The 21,200-nt window shown below is 45.9% G+C and overlaps 2 protein-coding genes across 6 annotated transcripts in view; one reads left to right on the plus strand and one right to left on the minus strand.

The window, feature by feature from the left end:
• Window positions 1–8,927, plus strand: part of HADH (hydroxyacyl-CoA dehydrogenase) — a 48,563-nt gene extending 39,636 nt beyond the window's left edge. Inside the window, exons 6-9 of one of the 2 annotated variants that reach the window (XM_082389146.1) lie at window positions 1,432–1,504; window positions 6,961–7,077; window positions 8,071–8,222; window positions 8,493–8,927. In XM_082389146.1, the coding sequence (XP_082245272.1) occupies window positions 1,432–1,504; window positions 6,961–7,077; window positions 8,071–8,189 (309 nt within the window). In that variant the 3' untranslated portion in view covers window positions 8,190–8,222; window positions 8,493–8,927. The other variant, XM_082389145.1, reaches the window with a different exon arrangement.
• LEF1 (lymphoid enhancer binding factor 1) overlaps window positions 8,402–21,200 on the minus strand; it is a gene marked incomplete at its 5' end in the record, with an annotated part of 126,321 nt that continues 113,522 nt past the window's right edge. For all 4 annotated transcript variants that reach the window (XM_082389121.1, XM_082389119.1, XM_082389120.1 and 1 more), the window contains one exon: window positions 8,402–19,782. In XM_082389121.1, coding sequence (XP_082245247.1) covers window positions 19,703–19,782 — 80 coding nt within the window. In that variant the 3' untranslated portion in view covers window positions 8,402–19,702. The remainder of the gene's footprint in view (window positions 19,783–21,200) is intronic.

Below are 21,200 nucleotides of genomic sequence, written 5' to 3' on the forward strand. Positions count from 1 at the left end.
TTTCTACACTTGTGACTCTATTTCTGTTTTATAAATAAGTTCATTTGTACCACTTTTTTAGATTTCACATATAAGCGATATCATGATATTTGTCTTTCTCTGTCTGACTTATTTCACTCGGTATGAGATTCTCTAGGTCCCTCCATGTTGCTGCAAATGGCATTATTCCTTTCTTTTTTTCTAACAGTAATATTCCATTGTATATATGTACCATATCTTCTTTATCCATTCATCCGTTGATGGACATTTAAGTTGCTTCCATGCCCTAGTTATTAAATCAACATTGTTATATTAATATAGTCTTGGTTAAACTGATAAAGCTCTTTTGTGCATCTCTGTATTCCTGGGAGATGGGGTAGGGGTGGTTTCAGCTTGTCCAGAGTGAAAGGAGGTACAAATCCTGTGGCTATGGTGTGCAGTCAGGTGAGTTGAAAGAGTAATGCAGGAGGCTGGGCGTCTTTAATTCAGATGTTTATGGAGTGCCCAGTGTGTGCTTGAAACGGGACACAAGGCCTGGGGCCAGGGTGCAGATTTCTTCCTGCAGGAGGATCACAGCCTTTTGTTAAAAGAGTGGGCTCCATTTACTTAGTGGAAATCAACTTCACATAAATACCACCAAAAAGGCAACCAACCCAGCCTGCCCCACAGGCTTCCAAAAGAGATCAGTAGGTAGAATCCAGATCCCATACTAGGCCTCCAGGAGAGATGGTTAAGCATTTTAATGAGGGGGAAATGAAGAAAGGATGTGCAGTACAAGGTGTCATCAGGGTAAAGAGTCTTTGGTAGTGAGCTGTGAAAGGCCATCGATCTGTTAGGATCTGCTTGTTTGCCCCGGCGCCTGTCCCCAGCTCCACCATCCTGTGCTGTGCGCTGGAACCTGAGAAAATCCTGAGCAGCCGGGAGGTCGTGCTCCTACGAGGAGTGTTCAAGATGGAGTGTTACTTTTTCTAGACTCCTGAAAGGGATGTGGGAGAGAAGAGGAGTAAAAAGACTGCCATTTGAGGGGAGGGCTATATGCACAGCATTTTATGTGTTCTGATTTATCTTCACAGCCTGTGAGGTGGAAGTTACTATTCCCATTTCACAGATGATGAAACTGAGATTCAGAATGATGTAAGGTCAGAGAATATTAGAATTCGAGCCCAGATCTGCCTGCCCCCAAAGCCATGCTCTTTCTAGTGACCCCTCTGCCTTATCTGCCTTTATTTCAGGGTCTGTGCAGTAGGGACTTCTGGGGTACTATAATTGTTGGATAAATTGTCATGTGAGATAGAAGTGAGACTGTCTTGGTACCTTAAAACATTTTGAAAATGTATAGCTTCATAAATGTGGGTAACAGTCCAGGGTGAGAAGGAGTGATCTGGTGACTTTACAAAAGATAAAGCTCATGGAAAATTCATTTGTCTACTGTTTTTCTCTCTCCTCTGACAGGATACTCCCGGGTTTATTGTGAACCGTCTCCTGGTGCCATACCTCATGGAAGCAGTCAGGCTGTATGAACGAGGTAGCTGTCCCGACCCAGGCTGGGTGCAGCTAGTCTGGGAGTTCTCCCGCAGGGTCTGTGGGAAGGGATGGGCCATGGGGAGTAGGGGAGGAGCTTCTGTTTTCTGGCTCTGTGGATCAGCCTGACCCTGGGCCCCCGTGCCTCTGTCACTGTGTTCCCAGGCCCGCCTGGATTCCCTCTGAGGTGGCCCTGGGACAGCCCCCCCACTACAGTCCCAGCCAGAGCAATCATAGGCCAACACGGATTTATATCCTGGATCTCTGGTTAAAGGGTTTATTGTTTAAAATAATAATAATCACGATGATGATGATGATGTAGATGTAAAAATCACAGGGCTAGGAAACCTTTAAAATTCCCTAAGGTTCTAAAATTGTGACAGGAGAAGGGAACTGAGTAACAGGGCTGTTGTGTGACAAGGAATGTTTCTAACCGCCTTGTCCATCCTTGCTGAGTGATATTATGATGCATTTTTTTTTTTAAACTTAAGAATGGTCTGAAATGGTTTTTTCTCAATACTTTGTTGATTGACAAAGAATGATTCTCCCTGTTGCAGAAGTAGACTTGGGACATGGTCCAAGGTTATAAAATGTCATGTATCCTCCTGCCTACCTTACCTACCGCATTTCTGGAAGGGTAACTATCATGTCTGCTTCAAAGGCAAACAGGCCTTAATAGGACTGGATGAAAAGCAAGTGTAATTGTTTTCAATTACTTCATTCACAAATGCTTGCTCCTGAGAATGTCATTTTTGAAACAAAACATTTATACTAGCTCTTCCAGAGAGATGAAAGCATATTTGCTTCCTCAAAATCTGCTTTAAATATTAAAACTTTTCTCTGTGTTTTATGGAGGCATTTGCCTCACTTTTGCTCCAAGATCAAACCAACACTTCTGTGTTTATCTATCAACAAATATGCCTAATTACACCTCAAAGACAGCATGAAGCATTTTGCCCTACTTTGAAAGGCAGAGTTTTTTTTGTAATGTAATGTTTTAGAATATAGTATGTGGGTGATCCACCTCGTAATGGTGTCTTTCTCACTGAAACATGCTGTCACTTTGATATATTTTCAACTGAACCATGTATCTGGTTGTAAGTTGAAAGTCATTTTCTTATCTTCTACTTTCCTCTTACCAGCAGTGGTCCTTTTCTAAACAGATGGAGTCCCTTTAACCTTCACCATCACTAGGCACCTGGGAGGTGAAATTCGGAGGGGAATCTGACCCCACAGGGGAAGTACTCTTACTTTGCTCTTGGCGGTGCCCTCAGTACCCTGGAGGTGCTGGAGGTCATGTCTGGGTGCTGTTTCCCAGGAAGCCACACTGTGGTCTGGACTCCTCACACCTCAGCTTCTTACCATGTCCCTTCTGCCACCTCAAGGTTCTGCCGTCACTCAGCCAGCACAGGGGGTGCTCACGTGCACGCCTGCCACCCCGCCTCTGTGAGCCTGCTCTGAGTGGCTGGCGGAGCTGCATCCGTTCTTCTGTGAAACCTGAAGGCATTTAGGATTATCCCCGCTCGCTGCCGTGTCTTTTCGTTTGTCACTTTGGGTTCCTCCCTGGCATCCCAGTCTCCCTGTGCCGGTCAGCCTGCCTTTAGTGAGGCTCCCCCAGGCAGCAAAGGATTTCCCGTTACCTCGTGCCTTTTCCAAACTGGTCTCCTCAGGTATTGTGTTGTCCAGGAGGGTGAGGGCACAGTGCATGCAGAACTGCCCCCGGGCAGCAGAGTCAAGCCGTGAAGGCAGTTCAGCCCAGCCTTTCCCGAACTCATTGTGGAGAATTTCTCTGGATGACACTGTCTTGGTCAGTTTGGGCTGCTATAAAAAATACAGCAGCATAGATTGGGTGGCATATAAATGACAGAAATTTAATTCTCACAGTTCTGGAGGCTAAAGTCCAAATTTAGGGTGCCAGCATGATTGGGTATCTGGTGCGAGCCCTCTTCTGGTTGTAGACTGCCTCCCATGGCGGAGAGCAGAGGGAGGAAACAGGCTCTCTTATGACTCTGAGAAGAGCTCTGATCCCATTCATGGGAGCTCCACCCTTGTGACTCTGCTAATCCTAATTCCTACAAGACCCCACCTCCTTATACCATCGCATTGGGGGGGTAGTATTTCAACATGAATTTTGGGTCCGTTACAACACTTTTGGTATTCCCGAGGTATGTGTGCCACTCAGGTTGGCAGAATGCTGCTTTGGGTGGTAGAGGTTCATCAGAAGGACGTGTGGGGCGTTAGAACAGAGAATCAGCTCCGTCATCGTCCACTTGGGCCTCCTGGGCAGCTGAGCAGCTTTCAGAGCGCACAGGCCCCCAGCAGCGCTTCCATCAACTGCCTGTGGAGTCTAGCGGCGCTTCACCACCCCCATCACTGCTCTCTGGCGCTGTGAGCCTCCTTGCCTCTGGGTCGTGCCTTCCTCCCCAGTGCCCTGCAGCTTCTGTCCTCTCTCCTTCCGTTGCTCTCATCCTTCCCACTGTAACCGAGACCTGATTGGTGGGCTCGGCCACCCTCGTCCCTGGGGGTCCGGGCTCTCTCTGCAGACCTTTGAGCAGGCTGGTGCCTGTAGCAGACAGCTGCCCCCGTCAGATGCCACTGTGACAGGTCAGGGTCCGCTCTGGCAGCGTGGTGGGGCTCTTCTCGGGTGACACCCTGGGAGCCTCGTGAGCCTGTTCCCCAGGCACTGTGCGACGTCCTACTCACGCTGTCCCTCCCCTGCCCAAGACGTGTTCAGCGGTTCCACCGTAGCCTACCAGATACGGTGCCCTCGCCAGGGGGCCTTCTTTCTCCTCACCCTCTGCCTTCCTGTCCTCGCCCCACACCTTACTCCCACCTTCTCACAAGGCCCCACTGGGCTGTCCCCAGCGCTCCAGGCTGGGTGTGATCTGTGTTGTCGTGACTCTCTGTACACTTTGCTTCTCCTTTGGGGCATGTGCTGCTCTCTTCCCTGCCACACGGCATGTGTCTCTCTTCTCCTACTGTACTCTTGTTTTCTGCGGCAGTATTTGGGTCCCCATCTTCATACCCCCGCAAAGTGCTTGTGTAGGACAGGCTTTAGGTAGCTGTTGATGAATGAAGGAGTGGCGGCTGCATTGCGGTTCTGATCTCTTTGCTGTGACTCTGGTTTGTGTTTAATGCCAAGAATGGTCGGTAGGTGGTGCTGATGAGCCGGCAAAAGAAGCCTGTTGGGGCAGGTCTCAGGTTCTCAGGCCTGCAGAAGAGCTGGGAGTTCACTGAGGACGCCCTTCTTTGTTGTTCAGAGTTGGGGCTTTTAGCTGGGGGTGGGGGTGGGTCCCATGAGCCTCCTAAGGTTGATGCAGAATTTTGTGTATATGTGCATTTTCTTTGGAGAACGTGTCAGGTTCCGAGTGAAGTGCTTGATTCTAAAGAGTAGCAATTACTGGTCTAAAACGCGATACCACGTGTTGTTAACTCCCACTTGGCACACCGGTCTGTATTTTATTTCTCTCTCTTTTCTTTTTGCCTCTTTTGCCCTGTGTTACTCAGAACAGAATTTTTAGAATTGTACTGACTTTGTAAAGCTTTTTAGATTTTTTTTACATGATGTGCTGTGTCTTCATATTATTTTAGTCAAGTGAGTCTCTGAATCTGGAATTACAGTTTTGACTCTAGGGTTTATTGTCTGCCTTGAATATTGATTTGATTAAATGGCTTTAGGTAAGTTGGAACCATTATGCTATGAGATTTCTATCCCCAGGGAGCCTAGATTCTAATGAGGGGAGACAGCCTGTAGCGAATGAACCGATAGATAACATGTTAGGTTGTGACCAGTAATCCCCGAGAAAGATAAAGTCTAGGGGATGGCCAGAGCCCTAGCCTGGAGTCCTGACAGTTGCTAGTTTCTGTGCAGGGAGGAGGGGGAGGCTCTGATGAGGTGACGCCTGAGCAGAGGTCTGCGCTGTTGAGGACAGGGTACCGGTCCAGGGAGGGACAGCAGGAGCTGAGCCAGAGGAGCGTCCTGGGCTGTCGCTCCGGCATTCGGGCCCTGACGCCACAGAAACCTCGACGTCTCATGAAATCCTCTCAGCATAATCCACTCATCAGCTGCCATGTTCCTTCTCACTCCTGCGTTTGCACGTGCTGTTCCTGCTCCCTGGAATGCCCTTCCCTGCCCCTCCCTGGGATTCTCTTCAGGACCGCCAGGACCCGGGCCTGGCTGGCAGTTGTGGTGAAGTCGTGGCAGTATGAGTAAATCTCTCCGTGTTTGCCCACGCAGCCGTGTGAGTCTTCATGACTCCTCAGCACTTGTCATGAGGAAATTTGTGGTTTACACATCTGAATCCTCCCATTATATTGTGAATACTGGAGTGCTTGTCTTGTTTTTCTTTGTCTCATTCCAAGTCTCTGGCGCCTGATACATAACAGATATAAACAAAAGTTGAATGAATGAATGAGGCTGCCTGATAAGGCTAATGTGTATGTGATCATTTTTGCTCTCTTATGGCCTGAAGCTCAAATCATGGTTCTCAGGATCCTCTGGTTGACTAATCAGTGGAGTACTGATAATGTCTCCCGTAAGAAATAATTGGTTGGTATTTTAATCATCTTGAACTGCCTTGAAATCCTTTGGCATTACCTTAGTACTTCATATGCTTTTAAAAATAGAGTCTTTATGCATGTTTAAGTAGTTCTTGTTCCTCATGCCTAAAAATCTGAAATATTTAGGTTGTGAAATCTCTCAAGTATTTTATAACTTTTAAATTTTATTTAGCTTTGGTATAATTGACCATTTCTTTATGCTTTGGAACAAAATTCTAGATAGACACTTGTTACAGGCTAGTCCTGATTTTGGAGAAAGGGACCAGCTTGTTCTCTGTAAAGACCTCTGTGACCCAAGGACATTATGTGAAGGATAAAAATTCCAAGAAAAAAGCACCTTGGTCCTTGACTCCTCAACACACTTTCAAACTTGCATGGCAGTTCTAAATCAGGTTAGGGCTTTCCTTTAAACATTATCTTGACTAAAGAGTTTGTGTGCATGTGATTCCAGAGGAATACTCATTGCTTATAAAACCAGGAAAGCTGGAAAAGAAAAATATACATACAATACATAGAAAAACAAAAAAAAGGCCATTTATCAATCAAAAACATGTCCTCGCTTTAAAGGATATTTTAGTAAGTTATTCCAGAGAAGGTGATTCCCAATCCATTAGAAAGTAACTAATGTTTCCAGGCCACTGGGGCCTTCTCTCTCCATGAACAAGGTTGCAGTGCTCTAGAATTCACTTCACAGAGTAACTTTGTGGAGTAGCTTTGAAAATCTTGTGACCTGTTTGGCATTTATCTCTAAGAAAAATCTTACCTAAGCCAGAGTTCCTGACTCCAGATGTTTTTTGAATGTGCAAATATGTAAAATGCTAGTAATTCAGGGACTCAGCACGTGACCAGGAGGATTGTGGGAAGGATGGTGGGGACTCAGCACTGCCCTCTTCTGCTTAGGTGACGCATCCAAGGAAGACATCGATACTGCTATGAAGCTGGGCGCTGGGTACCCCATGGGCCCATTCGAGCTTCTCGATTATGTTGGGCTGGATACTACAAAGTTCATCATGGACGGTAAGAATTGGAATTCTCTGTTGTCTGTCCTCATTTGAGTTGAGGTAGTCTCTCTCAACTATGAATAAGTATAATGCCTATTTAAACAGATAAGGAGTCTTAGTAGACCTTCCAAAGTCCTGCCCCACCAGCTTAAAGATTAAAGTGAAATGGCAGAAGGAAAAATGTGATTGCCTATTCTCCTCATAAGGCAACTTTTTTTAAAAAACTTTTCATTTTGAAATAATTATAGATTCACAAGAAGTCTCAAATACAGCACAAACAGGGCCTGTGTACCCCTTTATATAGTTTCCCCCTGTGATTCCATCTTATATCGTAACCACAGTACAGTATCAAAGCCAGGAAATTGACATTGGTACACAGTCATTCTATCACATATGCTGATATGTGTAACCACTGCATTCAAGATGCACAACCATTTAAAAAAGTGTATTCATTTTACTGTAGTGGCTCTGAAGACAGGTTTAAAATAGTAACCCAAATTGGGCTACTGAAGTTGAATGTACCTCATAATACCAAGTTGCACAAAGAATACTTACAGGAGGAGCAAGGAGGGCTCTGGTTTAAGCATGAACTTTTGAATTTTACGAGGGTACAAAATACCAGTGGCAGCAAATTCAGATTTGCTGAAAAGTCAGTGAAAAGTCATTTCACTGTGTCACTGAGGGGTCCAGCCACCAGGTGAATGGGTTCTGTTTGTGACCCTGGACCTTTGGCATTAGCGATTCCCAGGAAGGGGTCGGATGAACAGGACGGCCGTTGGTAGAGCTGGGCCTCGAGCGGCGCGGCCTGGTGGCAGCACACCCGCTTTAGGGCTCATGCTCAGCCTTCCTTCTGCCTCTGCCGTTTGGGCCCGAGTGGCATCAGGCCCGTGGGGCTCTCCCACATCAGAGTAGGGACACTTCTCCCCACGCTCTGCCTCCAGACTTGCCCTGGAACGCCGAGACCTAAACCCAGCACTTCATCCGAAGCTCTCTTCCCTCCTCTCAATAGGATGGCATGAAATGGATACAAAGAACCCCTTGTTCCAGTCCAGCCCATCCATGAATAAGCTGGTAGCAGAGAATAAGCTTGGCAAGAAGACTGGAGAAGGATATTACAAATACAAGTGATGCGCAGCTTCTCTGGCTCTGGGAAGAAGCCCCGTAAGCACATACCAACAGCTCCCCAAGTGCCCAGGGGAATGCTCTTTGGTCAGACGTTCCCTCACACAGCACAGTCTGTTCGATGTGTATTTTGATTGTAATCTAGCTGAACTAATTATTTACAGTAGTTACAGTAATAGCCGATTCTTCCATTGAGAACTAATTTCCTTTTTTAGTCTGTTTGTTCATTTCTGTGTATTTTCTAAAAAGCTTTACACCTTAGGTGCCTTGGAGTAAACATTTATTTTGAACCTTGTCGTTTTTGTAAAGAGTGTCCTGAACCTGAACTCATTCACTTGTAACGAACGAGAGCACCCTGTGTCGGTCGTTGCCACGCGGGAGAGCCGCGAGCCGTTGACTCGTCGTGGTGTGTCTGTGGAGGGCTGCGTGAGCAGCCCCTGCATCTCGCCTTTACCAGAACGTTTGCCGCCTGCAGCCTCAAGCCTTACCCTACTTTGGGCATGACGTCAGGTGTCATGTCTTGTTGATTCAACTCATCATTGAGATGCTGCTTCTGGATTGGTGGGAATACCTCCATGTGTTTTGTTTTTGCAGGAAGAGGTTTCATTCACCTCTGAAATCTGAGTGATTATTGTCTTTTTTTTTTTATGAGAAATAATTGCTGCAGATTGACTCTAATGAAATGCAGTCTTTTATTCTGTGAAAATTTGAATTGAAATAAACATGTATAATTTAAAATCATAATATGCTTAAATGGTTATAAAAGTAAAGGTTTAGCCAGAAGCTGTGCCATCTTCTTTGGCCTGTAGTCACTTTTTTGAGTGGTAATGGAGGGGAAGGAGTGGCAGGAGAAGGTGTTCATGTACAACCTGCCTGCAGCTGTCACTCCAGATTTCTTACCCGGAGAGCAATAATAAGGGCACAGAAAACACTTTTTAAGGAACATCTGTTTCTTCTTTGCCAACAAAAAGAAACAGTGTAACATAAGCTTCTTTTAATCATTGGCTTGAGAAAGTGTCTTCCAAGATAGAATTTTGAAGCTGGAAGGACATCAGAAACCCTGAGGTCCAGTGGCCTCATTAACAGAGAGCTGAAGTGATGTGCCCAAGGTCACCAGAAATTTTGTGGCAGAGCCAGGATTAGAACTAGGTTTCAGTGATAAAAAAAAATACAAAATAGCAAATTTGAAAATTTCAAATCCTTTCAAACAGGACTGTCCCCAAAATGGGCATCCTTGTTTGGTATCCTGGGTCACAGTGCCACTGGTTGAGAGATTTCCACCCCCCCTCCATTTCATGGTGGATAAAGGGGAGCTTATTCATTTTTTTTTTACTTGAATCTAACTATAGCATAATGGAAAAATTGATATGTACATACATTTCTACCACACATAGAACCTGGTTTAGGAAACTTGTAGGTTATTCTTATAAAACATTTCATAACGATAAAAGGAAGCACCTGTGACACCATCACCATTTCCATTACTTAAGGTTACCCTGTGGTCAGACAGCCCCCTGCTCACTCTCATGCTGGCTCCTGACCTTTGTTTGACAGGAGCCCCGGGCTTAGGAGGGGCCTTTCTTTCTTTTTATTCTCTGACTGGAGTGCCTGCAGGATGTGGGCCCTTGTCTTGGAAGTGGCAGGGCCCTTTCTTGACCACTGAATTCCAGGAAAGAGAGAACTCAGGGGTGTGACTGTCAGCCTGCCGGGGTGAGGGTGGAGGTCACAGCCACCTTTCTCTGGTTGAGGGTTTTCAGCTCACTCAGCCTGCCAGAAAGTCAGAACACCTGGCCTCTGAAGATTCTTTTATCATTTTCAAAAATCCTGTTTCACGTGCCATGTTTGAGTCCGGGAAGGAATTTTGAACATCTTCTTACACACAGGAGCAGAGAGCGGCTTTCGCAGCCCCGTCTCTGCATTCTTGGGTGAGCCCAGCTGCTGCCCGCCGAGGGCTCCGTGGGGAGAAGGGTCTCCGTGGTCAGTCAGGTCCTCCGCTTTCAAATCAGGACGGCTGCTGCTGTTTGCCGCGGTATGTGTTGCAAACTGAGCCTCAGCAGGAACCGTAGGGGCTTGGGTTGGCCTCTGCTGTGTTTGGCTGCCCTTGTTCGGGAGGGAGGGCAAGTCCAGGAGGGGCTGTGGGCCTGGCTTCCCCGATGCTGTTCCTCCTCTCTTCCCTGAACTCTCCTCCAGTCAGCGACCAGGGATGTTTGGTCACATCTTGAACGTAATTACTAGATTTTTAGATCAAGAGGCTACTCTCCCCCCTTCTCTCCTGTATTCCCTTCTTAGTGATATTTTTATTCCTATAATAGAAATGAAAATTTGAGATTAAAAAGAAAGCTGTACGATGGATGAAATAGCTTGTCGAAAAAGACTGAGCCTCTGAGCATAGCCATCACCTGGACTTCAATTATGTTTAGCCAGATGGTGTTCTCTGAAGGATAGTTTTAGCGCTTCTGAAGATGTCTTTGTAAAGTAAAAATTGTGGCCCTTTAATGTCCATAAGCTTCACTGTTAGTAGTTTCTCAGGGGGCAATGGTTGGCTAATTCTCTTTTTTAAAAAAAAAAAAATTTATTTATTTATTTATGGCTGCGTTGGGTCTTCGTTGCTGCACGCGGGCTTTCTCTAGTTGTGGCGAGCGGGGGCTACTCTTCGTTGCGGTGCGCGGGCTTCTCATTGTGGTGGCTTCTCTTGTTGCAGAGCATGGGCTCTAGGCGCGCGGGCTTCAGTAGTTGTGGCTCACAGGCTAAGTTGCTCCGCGGCATGTGGGATCTAACCGGACCAGGGCTCGAACCCGTGTCCCCTGCATTAGCAGGCGGATTCTTAACCACTGTGCCACCAGGGAAGTCCTGGCTAAGTTCTCTTGGCATCAGTTGTAAGGTCTGTTTCCAGTTTGGGGACTGTTAACTGATGCAGCATGGGGGTAAGGCAGGAACAGATCTTGAAAGTACAGTATAAAATCTAGCGGTACAAAATGATTCCCCACTGGGTTCTGTTCTATGGTAAGTTTTCTGACTCTTTAACATGTCAGCTTTTAAAAGCTCATTTGATACCCAGCCATTAAGTGTTGGAGGAGGTAAAACTAATATGTTTGTCACTGCTTATACAACATACACAAATTACACTTTCTCTCATAGTTTTCAAGTTATAGTTGTCACGCATTTGAAACAAGCTTTTGTCTTGATTTTAATCCCTTTAACATTTCAACCTAAGTAACTAATTGATTCTTAGCAGAAATACAAGGTGTGGCTGTAATTTTGTGGAACTATTTTTCCTGTAAACAGGCATTGATGATACATAAATAGTAATCAAAAAATGCTTTGAACAATGGAAGCATTGCTGCATTTTCAACCCAATTTGATTGTGTAAATTCTATTTTTAAAATCACTCGATTTCATAATCACAGTTTTTATTTCTATGGCAGAACAAATTTTAACTCCTGAAAGACAGAAAAATCCCCTCATTGATACTAATTCTATTCAATGTTTTATTTAAAATGACCAAATGTAGCTGTTCCAGAATTAATCGGTATAAATGATTAATACCGTGGGCTTTGGAATTAAACGGACTTGGGTTCTAGTGCTCAGCTGCACTCTCTTTACCTATGTAGCCTAACCTCGGGCGGGGCGGGGGGCAGCGGGCGGTTACTTGTCTTCTGGAGAAATCTAGCAGAATGGGCACAGTGATGGGGCCTACCCCACAGGGTTTCTGAGGACCAAATGAGATGATGGACTTCCGGTGTTGAGCTCATTGCCTGGCTCAATAGGCTGATTGTGACTGCCTCCCTCCTGTGCCCCATTGGAGGGAAGCCACGGTTCCCCAGAACCTACAGGCTTACAGAACCTTTTACACCTGGGGGAGGGAGCTGAGTAAAAGAGAGTCTTAGAGGTGAAGCTGCGGGGATAACTGGGTAAAAAGATAAGTGCGGACGCTCCATTCTCCACCCCGCAGCTGCTCCAGAAGGGCCTCCCAAGCCTTGGGAGGGCCGCTGTCAGGGCTGATCCGGAGGGAGAAGCACACAGGAACCAGCGAGCGGGCCAGGCGGCCGTCACCCAGGTGAGTGACGTTTTATGTGTGGGCAGTAGACTGTGGATGATTCAGGACCCCAGAAAGAAAGCAAGTGCGTAGGAGAGAGGGCCCCAAGACTCGCCGAACACATGCAGAAGTCAGGGAAGGGGGCGGTGTAGGAACAGAAGCAGCGGCGAACTTCGTGCTCTCCTAGTGAGTTTGTCAAGGCAGAGCCAGGAGACAGGCCTTCAGGCGCAAGGGCTGTGGCCGCTGCCGGCCTGCAGGCCTCGAGTCCGCCAGAAACATGTAGTCTGTCCTCAGGCGGCCGAGCACATGTCATAGAGGAAAACTTAGACTAAGAACTCCCCGTAAACGGTCACTTGGCTCTACCACGTTTGGAAATCCTGGGTTTAGAAAACAGGAAACTGAGAAAGCACCCAAACAGGCCTGGGGAGGAAGGCACGTTTGAGGGAGGTTTTCTGGTTGAGGCATCTGAAGGACCGAGCCCTGAAAGCCTCACTCTGGAGCCCGTGGAGGTTTTGCCACCTACTCCTGGGGAGGGGGATTTGCAGAGCTCTTCCACCTCAGTGTTACAGCTGCAGAGCAGCGTGAGGGCACAGAGGCAGCCCCTCCCCCACATGGATTCGTGGCGGGGGCAGAGCGGGAGCGCCCTGGTTGGGCCCGGGGCCGTGATCGGCCCTCTGAGTCCAGAGGGGAGGCTGTCGGCCCTGAGGCCCGCAGGTGACACCTGCTTAACTGGCATCAGATGAAGAGGTGATGCAGGAGGGAGGGAAGCGGTACCGGGCTGCCATCCCCCCCGCCAGGCCTGCACGGCTGGCAGAGCTTAAGCGAACACACAGACCTCCTCGGCTGGGAACCAGCCGCGTGCGCGTGGGGATGTTTAGAGAGTCTGCTGCCCTTTCAGCACTGGGTTTCTTGGGGGATTCTGCCGGTAGCTGGCTCGATGCTCTTAGGTCAGGGGCCTCTGTGAGGTCAGGAACGCTCAAGTCTTAATTTTCTCTGTTGTCCTCCCTTGCTGGTTAAGGCTCGCACGTGTTAGGGGCTGACTCGTGCTAGCTTCGTTTTGTTAAAGTCACGCTAGTCTGCAGTGCCAGGGGGTCTGGAGACAACACATCTCTGTCTCGCTTCTTGCTGTTTGTGGTCCCCGCCCCATCCCTGTGCGACTCTGTGCTCCAGGGCCTCTCATCACCACTTGAAATTCCCCATCCCTGCTGCTCCGGGAAAAGGACTGGAGGGGAGAATAGACACAGTGCTCCTAACATTTCAGAATAAGAGTTGTGGTGGCCACAATACTGAGTGTTGCATTCAGGTTGAAAGTGCATGAAAATGGGCCATTTTTTTTTTTCTTTCTATCAATATTTTTTTTAATTAAAGTATATTTGATTTACAGTGTTGTAATTTCTGCTGTACAGCAAATGATTCAGTTATACATATTTATGCATTCCTTTTTCACATTCTTTTCCATGATGGTTTATCATAGGATACTGAATATAGTTCTCTGGGCTATACAGTAGGACCTTGTTGTTTATGCATTCCGTATATAATAGCTCACATCTGCTAACCCCAACCTCCCACTCCATCCCTCCCCCAACCCCCTTCCCCTTGGCAACCACCAGTCTGTTCTCTATGTCCGTGATTCTGTTTCTGTTTCATAGGCAGGTTCATTTGTGTCATGTTTTAGATTTCACGTGTGATATCATATGGTATTTGTCTTTCCCTTTCTGACTTACTTCACTTAGTATGATAATCTCTAGGTCCATCCATGTTGCTGCGAATGGTGTTATTTCATTCTTCTTTATGGCTCAGTAATATTCCATTGTATGTATGTACCACATCTTCTTTATCCATTCATCTGTTGATGGACATTTAGGTTGCTTCCATGTCTTGACTATTGTGAATAGTGCAGCTATGAACGTAGCGGGGGTGCGTATATCTTTTTGAATTATACTTTTGTCTGGATACATGCCCAGGAATGGGATGGCTGGGTCATATGGTAGTTCTATTTTTAGTTTTTTAAGGAACCTCCATACTGTTCTCCCTAGTGGCTGTACCAATTTACATTCCCACCAACAGTGCAGGAGGGTTCCCTTTTCTCCACACCCTCTCCAGCATTTGTTCTTTGTAGAGTTTTTTTTTTTAATTTAATTGTTTTATACAGCAGGTTCTTATTAGTTATCTATTTTATACACATCAGTGTATACATGTCAATCCCAATCTCCCAGTTCATCCCACCACCACCACCACCCACCCCCGCCGCTTTCCCCCGTTGGTGTCCATACGTTTGTTCTCTACATCTGTGTCTCTATTTCTGCCTTGCAAGCTGGTTCATCTGTACCATTTTTCTAGGTTCCACATATATGCATTAATATACGATATCTGTTTTTCTCTTTCTGACTTACTTCACTCTGTGTGACAGTCTCTAGGTCCATCCACGTCTCTACAATGTTAGTTGTAGAGTTTTTGATGATGACCATTCTGACCGGTGTGAGGTGATACCTCACTGTAGTTTTGATTTGCATTTCTCTAATAATTAGTGATGTTGAGCATCTTTTCACGTGCCTCTTGGCCATCTGTATGTCTTCTTTAGAGAAATGTCTATTTAGGTCTTCTGAAAATGGGCCAGTTGTTGTAAGGGGTGCCTGGATGGGTTGGAGTTCTGAGACCAGGCACTGAGGAAAGAAGAGTCCCAGCTAGTTGGATCCTAGGAATCGGAGCAGGCACAGCCTGTGCCAGATGCTGGCATGCGGGGAACAGATGAAGTGGTTCAGCAGGCACCGCTGGGCTTCTTAAGCCCCCAGCAAGCACCGCACAGGCCTTGCTTTGTACACTGCATGGTGGCTAGAGCTGGGCATGGAGGGCGAGCTAGATTTTGAAACCGTGGGTTGCCTTTCTCCAGCTGAGCAACGTTGATAGGACCTGTAAGAACAACAGGCCAATTTGTGGGGCTCCGTTTTACTTTGGTTGTCTTGCACCTTCTTCCTGGTGGGAGAAAATATTACTACAGTGTAGAACATAATTTAGTGATTCTACTGAGTTCAAATTCTGAGACAAGTTACGAACAGAGAAGAGAATGACTAATCTACTAATCTCACTGTGACTCCAAAGAGAAACAGTTGTGTGATTAAGTCTGTTTGTAGGCAGTGTTCTCATTCCATCTGGCAAATAATACATTTTCGAACAACTTCTCCATGTATTTAATGGAGATCAAAATTTAACTGAGCTGGTAACATCTCAAGATATTAGAGATGATATAAAGAAAAATATTTAATAAACACATCAGTGTAAATGACCCAATACAATCCAGACTCTGCCCCCTTAGTGTAACCATTTCCTCACTCTTTGGTCCAAAACAGAGTGGTTAGGCCTGGTTACCAACTGCTTCCACGGGCAGAAGAAAAATGCTCATACGTTCTATGGCTACAGGCATTACAAAAACAAAGTATTATTTTTTTACATTGGGGAAAAAAGAAACTGTTTAATAACAAATTCTAAAACAATTCAAAGGGAACTTCATTTGCTAGTTATTTTGTATGTGTGGGGTGTCTCTCATTTTCCACTCGCCGTACCTTCACGGAGGTCAGTGAGATCTTCTTCAGCCCGCGAGGGGGTGTGCGCAGAGGGATGAAGTGCGCAGCTCCTGACAGCGGGCACGGCCGACACTGTCCGGCTCCGTGCGACTCCAAACCTGGGCTTTCCCCACCGTGTACCTCCTTCCGTTATAAGCAACTGATTTTTAAAGTTTAAATTACTATTCAGGGAGAAGGATGCTTGTATATTATAACAAATGCAGGTGGTGAACAAGCTTACAAACATCAGAAACATTTTCCTAGTGGACAGTTATTTCAGCAGAGCCCATGGGCAGGTGCTCACTCAGTAAATAGGTATTGAATGAGTGCGTTGGCCAATTCTGTTTAACGCCGCTTTACTGGCCTGCAACACTGCCGACGGTAAACAACAAGAGCATTTTTCTTCAGCTCGGCAATTTCTAATTTAGGTTGATTCATGCTAGTGACGTTTATTTTAACTGGCTGTCTCGGTATACCCGATATGTTCTCCTATCTCCCTCAAAACCACTCTTAGCTGCAGAGTAAGACAATGCAGGTTTTCCGCATTAGAGAGCTGGAGAAGCTTTGGAAGTTTGCAGCTGCCAAAATGGTATCCACTAAGTAATAGCCAACAAAACCAATCATCTTATTTTTTCCCATAATACATACATAAGCATTTAGAATCCCATTCTTCTATTAATATTAAGATGCTTAACTTCAGACTATTCAGCGTCTATTAAAAAGCGGTTCAGATTTTGTGCGCGTATACATGTACGTATCCCTGGAGGTCAGGCTTCACAGGGCAGCTCTTAAAATTTCTGTGTATGAAAGATAACATCCTGTGGCAGATGTAGCAACCTGTACAACTAGTACGTCGTGCGGAATTTAAGTTTCTCCTTTCTGTCGGGACCATGCGTCGCTCCCTCGTGACTTTTCTCCTTTAAAAAGAAAGCCACGCAGACTTCTTGTTCTTGCTCGCGGGCCCCTGACCAGAAGTTTCCATATTGTTTCAACCTTCTAGAGGAAAAGACATAGTTTCCTAAAGTATAGAGGAAAAAATTGTTGTATTTAGGACAGCCATAGTTGCGAAGGTGTTCCAAGGCTCCTTCCAGCCGAACAGGTAGTTGCCAGCAACCAAACAAACTAAAGCCACAAGGAAAGCGCCCCTTGCTTGGTAAGGACCGGCGCGTCAGCTGTGACCTCCGAGAGAGGCTGGCCATCCTCTTCTCGCAACGCACTCCAGCCTCGAGCTCGCTGTGGGGAAGGAAGCCGAAGCGGAATCGCTGCAAGAGCAAACAGAAGCAGTGGCCGGAGGGGAGTCCCTCTGCCCCGTAGCCCCAGGAGAGTGTCCCTTGGTCTGTGTGTGCCTCTCAGGGGACTCTGGACTCTCCTTTCCCCAAAACTGCTGCCTGCAGAAAGCAGGATTTGGGAAGAATGGGCCAGGAGTGAGCACCGTGCCATGACATCCAGGTTATCTAGGAAGAGTTATTCTGGAGGAAATATGAATAGAAAACTAGGAGGGACCAAGTTGTGGCCCGGAGGATTCAAACAACCCATTTCTTTCAATACTGTTTACCCATTTTTTGCGTCATATAAACGTAGAGGAGGAGGAACCCAGGGAGAGGAGACTTGAGTAGGCTTTGGCTGAGGCTCAAGTCTCACAACTATCCTTGCTCTGTTCACTTGACGGACAGACTTTTATCACTAATCAGTTTCTTTCTAAGACTCAGAAGAACCAATGTGTTGCTATGACCTGTTCTTTCCCCCAAAAGGAACACCCTAGATTTTTCCTACACTTCCTTGGATCTTCTAGTTAACTTCTGGAGAGACCACAGTGGCAGCTTTAAACAATTATAACTTCTTGGTTCATGTATGTTAAGAAAAGAGAGAGAGAGAGAGTTTCAAATGAATATGAAACCTTTAACAAGTAGGTCCCCTGAACGTAATAGACATTTTTCCCTGCTTCAAGTTTAGGACTAAATGAAGAGGAATTGGAGAGGTTCCAGAGGAGAGTAATGAAAATGATTAAAGGACCAATGATGAAAGGTTCAAGGAATTGGGATTACTTAGCCTGGAGAAGAGAAATTTGAGGGGTGATTTAATGGCAATCTTCAAGTACAGTATGTGGAGGGTTATTACAAGTATGGTAGCCAGCTGTTCTCCAGCTGTAGTGAAGGTTGAAAAAAGGAAACAGAACTAGAATTTCAGCAAGACATTGAAGTTAGATCAGTGGTGTCGGTGGTTTTCAGACTAGCTCAATGGACTGTGGAAGCTTTGTGGAAGACCATGAAATGCTGATGTTTTAAACTTAAAATATGGAGGTTCTACTAAATCCGATACCAACCTATATATAGTATAACAAACGCTTAAGGGAGAATTATGGAGTTCAAACTCAAAATTGGGAAAATGTCGACTTTGGGGAGATGAATGGGAGTTAAAGCACGGGGACACCTTGATTCGGGGAGCCCAGTTTTGAGAACCCATGGGCTCTGACCACGGGCTGCACCAGCACACCTGCAGAGGTGCCGGCTGGAGCCTGTGAGGATGTCTGGGTTCTCAGGAAGGGAGAGAATCATTCCCATCTGAATCCTGTGGCCCTGATTTCCATCTACCCGTGGGAGAGGAGGAGGTGGGGTTCCAGGCTGCAGGAGGACCCCTATGGACTGCATAGCCTGGAGACGGGGGGAGGGTGTGGGCCTGTCCCCGAGGCAGCCTCACGGGCAGTGCCCCCGTCATGCGGACACACCAGCTCCGGCCTGGCCTATGGATTTAGGTCACCATTACCAACTGCAGGTTATCAGGAACTTCACTCTTTAAAAAAAAAAAAAAAAAAAAAGACTTGTTTTTAAATGTTTTATTACAAAGCTTTTTAAAAAAAATGCTCAGCACGTTAACTCAAACTGGAATGACAAACGTTAGATGACAGTTTTGGGCAAAGGCTGTGCCTTGCTGTTTAAAAAAAAATGGGTACATCAATGCTCATTTTAACAACTGGCTTAAAATTCCACTAATTGGCTAATAAAAACAGATACAAATACAGAACATTTAAAGTAATAACAATTCAAGTGCTGGGCTTTTTACAAGAGGGTGAGAAGGAAAGAAATGAAAATTCACTGCAAACTGGTCTGCTGAAAGGTATCTGTTAAGGTTTACCATTTAAAAAAGAAGAGATCATAAGAAAAATAAAATGAAAGAGGACTGCCAACTGCCACCCACACAGTGGACTGTTAGGTTTACTTAGCTCTATCGGACACCTGACAAAGACAGGCCACTATTATGACAGGCAATTCACGGAGAAGCCCCTTAGCGGACAAGATAGCCCTCAAAAGAAGAAGGCTTCTTTTCATTTCGTTTTTATTTCAAACTCTTCCAGATCTTTCGATTTTACTTAAAAAGCTCATCGCTAGCAAAATATACAAGAAGATTAAAACTAAAAAGTGTAAATTAAAAAAATTCAAGTTTAAAAAAAAAAAGAAGCAAACAAGATCGATCCTTTTGCACTGTTAAATAAAAGCTTGAGGAAAAGAGAAACAAACATGAAGCCAGAAACAAAGAGGGAACTCTTCCACAAGTTCCCCCCAGGACGCTGACGGCTGTGCCGCGGCCGCTCCTGGTGCTCGGGGCAGGCAAGAGCGGCCCAACTTACTGTCCTTGCCAGGAGGTTACAGGTATGGAGGCGGGATGCTCTGGGAAGTGCACGGCGGAGACGGGGGAGGAAAGCTGCTCAGCTGACCCAGGGCCCGCTAGCATTCTCATGTGCTTTTTTTTCTTTTGAAAAACCTTGTATGCTTTTGATTGTGGAACTTGGCTCTTGCAGTAGATGAAAGGGGGTTTGGCAGTGATTGTCTTTATGGATCAGCGTCTCTAGCAGTGACCTCAGGGTGAAGTTGGTGTCATTTCTCCTTTGGGGTCGACTGGGCAAGCCGTGGAGACAGTCTGGGTGGTCAACAAGCTTCCATCTGCAGAAGAGGTCCCGGGGTCGCTGCCTTGGCTTTGCACGTTGGGAAGGAGCTTCGTTTTCCACCTCAAGAAGGAACAAATAAAGTACTGTGAATGTGAATTTGCCACAGACCTTTACAGATTTTAACCTCTATTTCATACAGCACATGTCTTAAGATCTCTGCATTTAATTAATCCATGTTGTTGATCTGGTGATGGCTAAAAGAGGTTGCCCTATGGTAGCCCTAAATCCTCAGACTATGTTAGAGAATAAGTGTACTTTACTGAAATGTTTACCCTGGTTCCATGTATTTGTACATAAATGTACAGGGTTACGATGTGAATACACGTAATACTTTAGATCATGGTGAAAAAAGAAAAAAAAAAAAAATCTGTTGGAAAAACATCAGGAGGGAATGGCCAAACATGAATCGTAATGGCAGGCAATGGCCAGATCAGGGAAAGACTTGTCATTCTAAAGTGTTTGTTTGGTCTTTTTAGTCCACTGTGGGGAGCCACTGTAGGATTTTACACGAGACTAAACCACACGCAAGTTAGTCAATGCCCCTCACACTCCTGCAACAAGCCCCCTTGTGACCGGGATGGTCTATGTCCGCTCATATTCAGTCTTGAGGTGCATACGCTTCTCCCATCTTAGACTTTTCAATTCTCAAGAGTTTTTTCCTTCATAACAACCAGGATCTCTAACGTTAGCCTTGGAATGTACACTCAACAAGTATTTAAAGATATTGCTGATAAGAGCATTCAGAAAGGAGAATCCCTAAATCCCCAAAGCTTTAATAATCTGAGATTTAAAAAGTGATTAAAAATAAAATATAACATTGCAACAAGATGAGACAAAGACAAAAGGAAAGTGAAAGCATCCCCAAGGTCACCTCCTCTCTGGAGAGCATCCGCCTCCCCTGCTTTGCACCTGGGGAGACGGCCTCGTCCAGCTGCAGGGAAGCACCTACTCTACCTGGGTCTTTGGCAGCTCAGACACTTCTCAACTTTTTGTGCTTGCAGTGTCCTTGTTATTAGCAGACATTTCCTTCAAAAAAAATTAATTCTAAAAAGTGGAGTGCATTCCTTTATGCTTTTTATTTGAGTGGAAAGACATCTTAGAGGAGAAATAAAAGGAAGCTTTGAGATAGTTTAATAATGAAAACTCAACTGTGGGTAGCGAGTTACGGTCTACACCGCGCTGTTCAGAGAAGATGGATCTGTAGCCCGGGAGCCGTGAGGACGGGCTCGGCCAGTGCCTCTAAGGGGCTCAGAGAGTGCGGGGCGCAGAGTGAGCCCCGCTATTAGGGCTCTTACCAGCCACGTGTTAGCATCGTCAGAATCACGGCAACCACCACCGCTGCTGTCCCTCAAAATGACTTACCAGAGCTGAGAAGAAACTGTTTACCCGGGTGGCTAGTGAACAAACAAAACAAGCAAAAGCAAAATGGGAGGAATATCAGCCACAGAATGTTGTCTTCAACAGAATGAGGTCTTCAA

Source organism: Balaenoptera borealis (genome assembly GCF_965194805.1).
Source record: "Balaenoptera borealis genome assembly, chromosome: 4".
In the NCBI taxonomy this organism is placed as follows: Eukaryota; Metazoa; Chordata; class Mammalia; order Artiodactyla; family Balaenopteridae; genus Balaenoptera; species Balaenoptera borealis.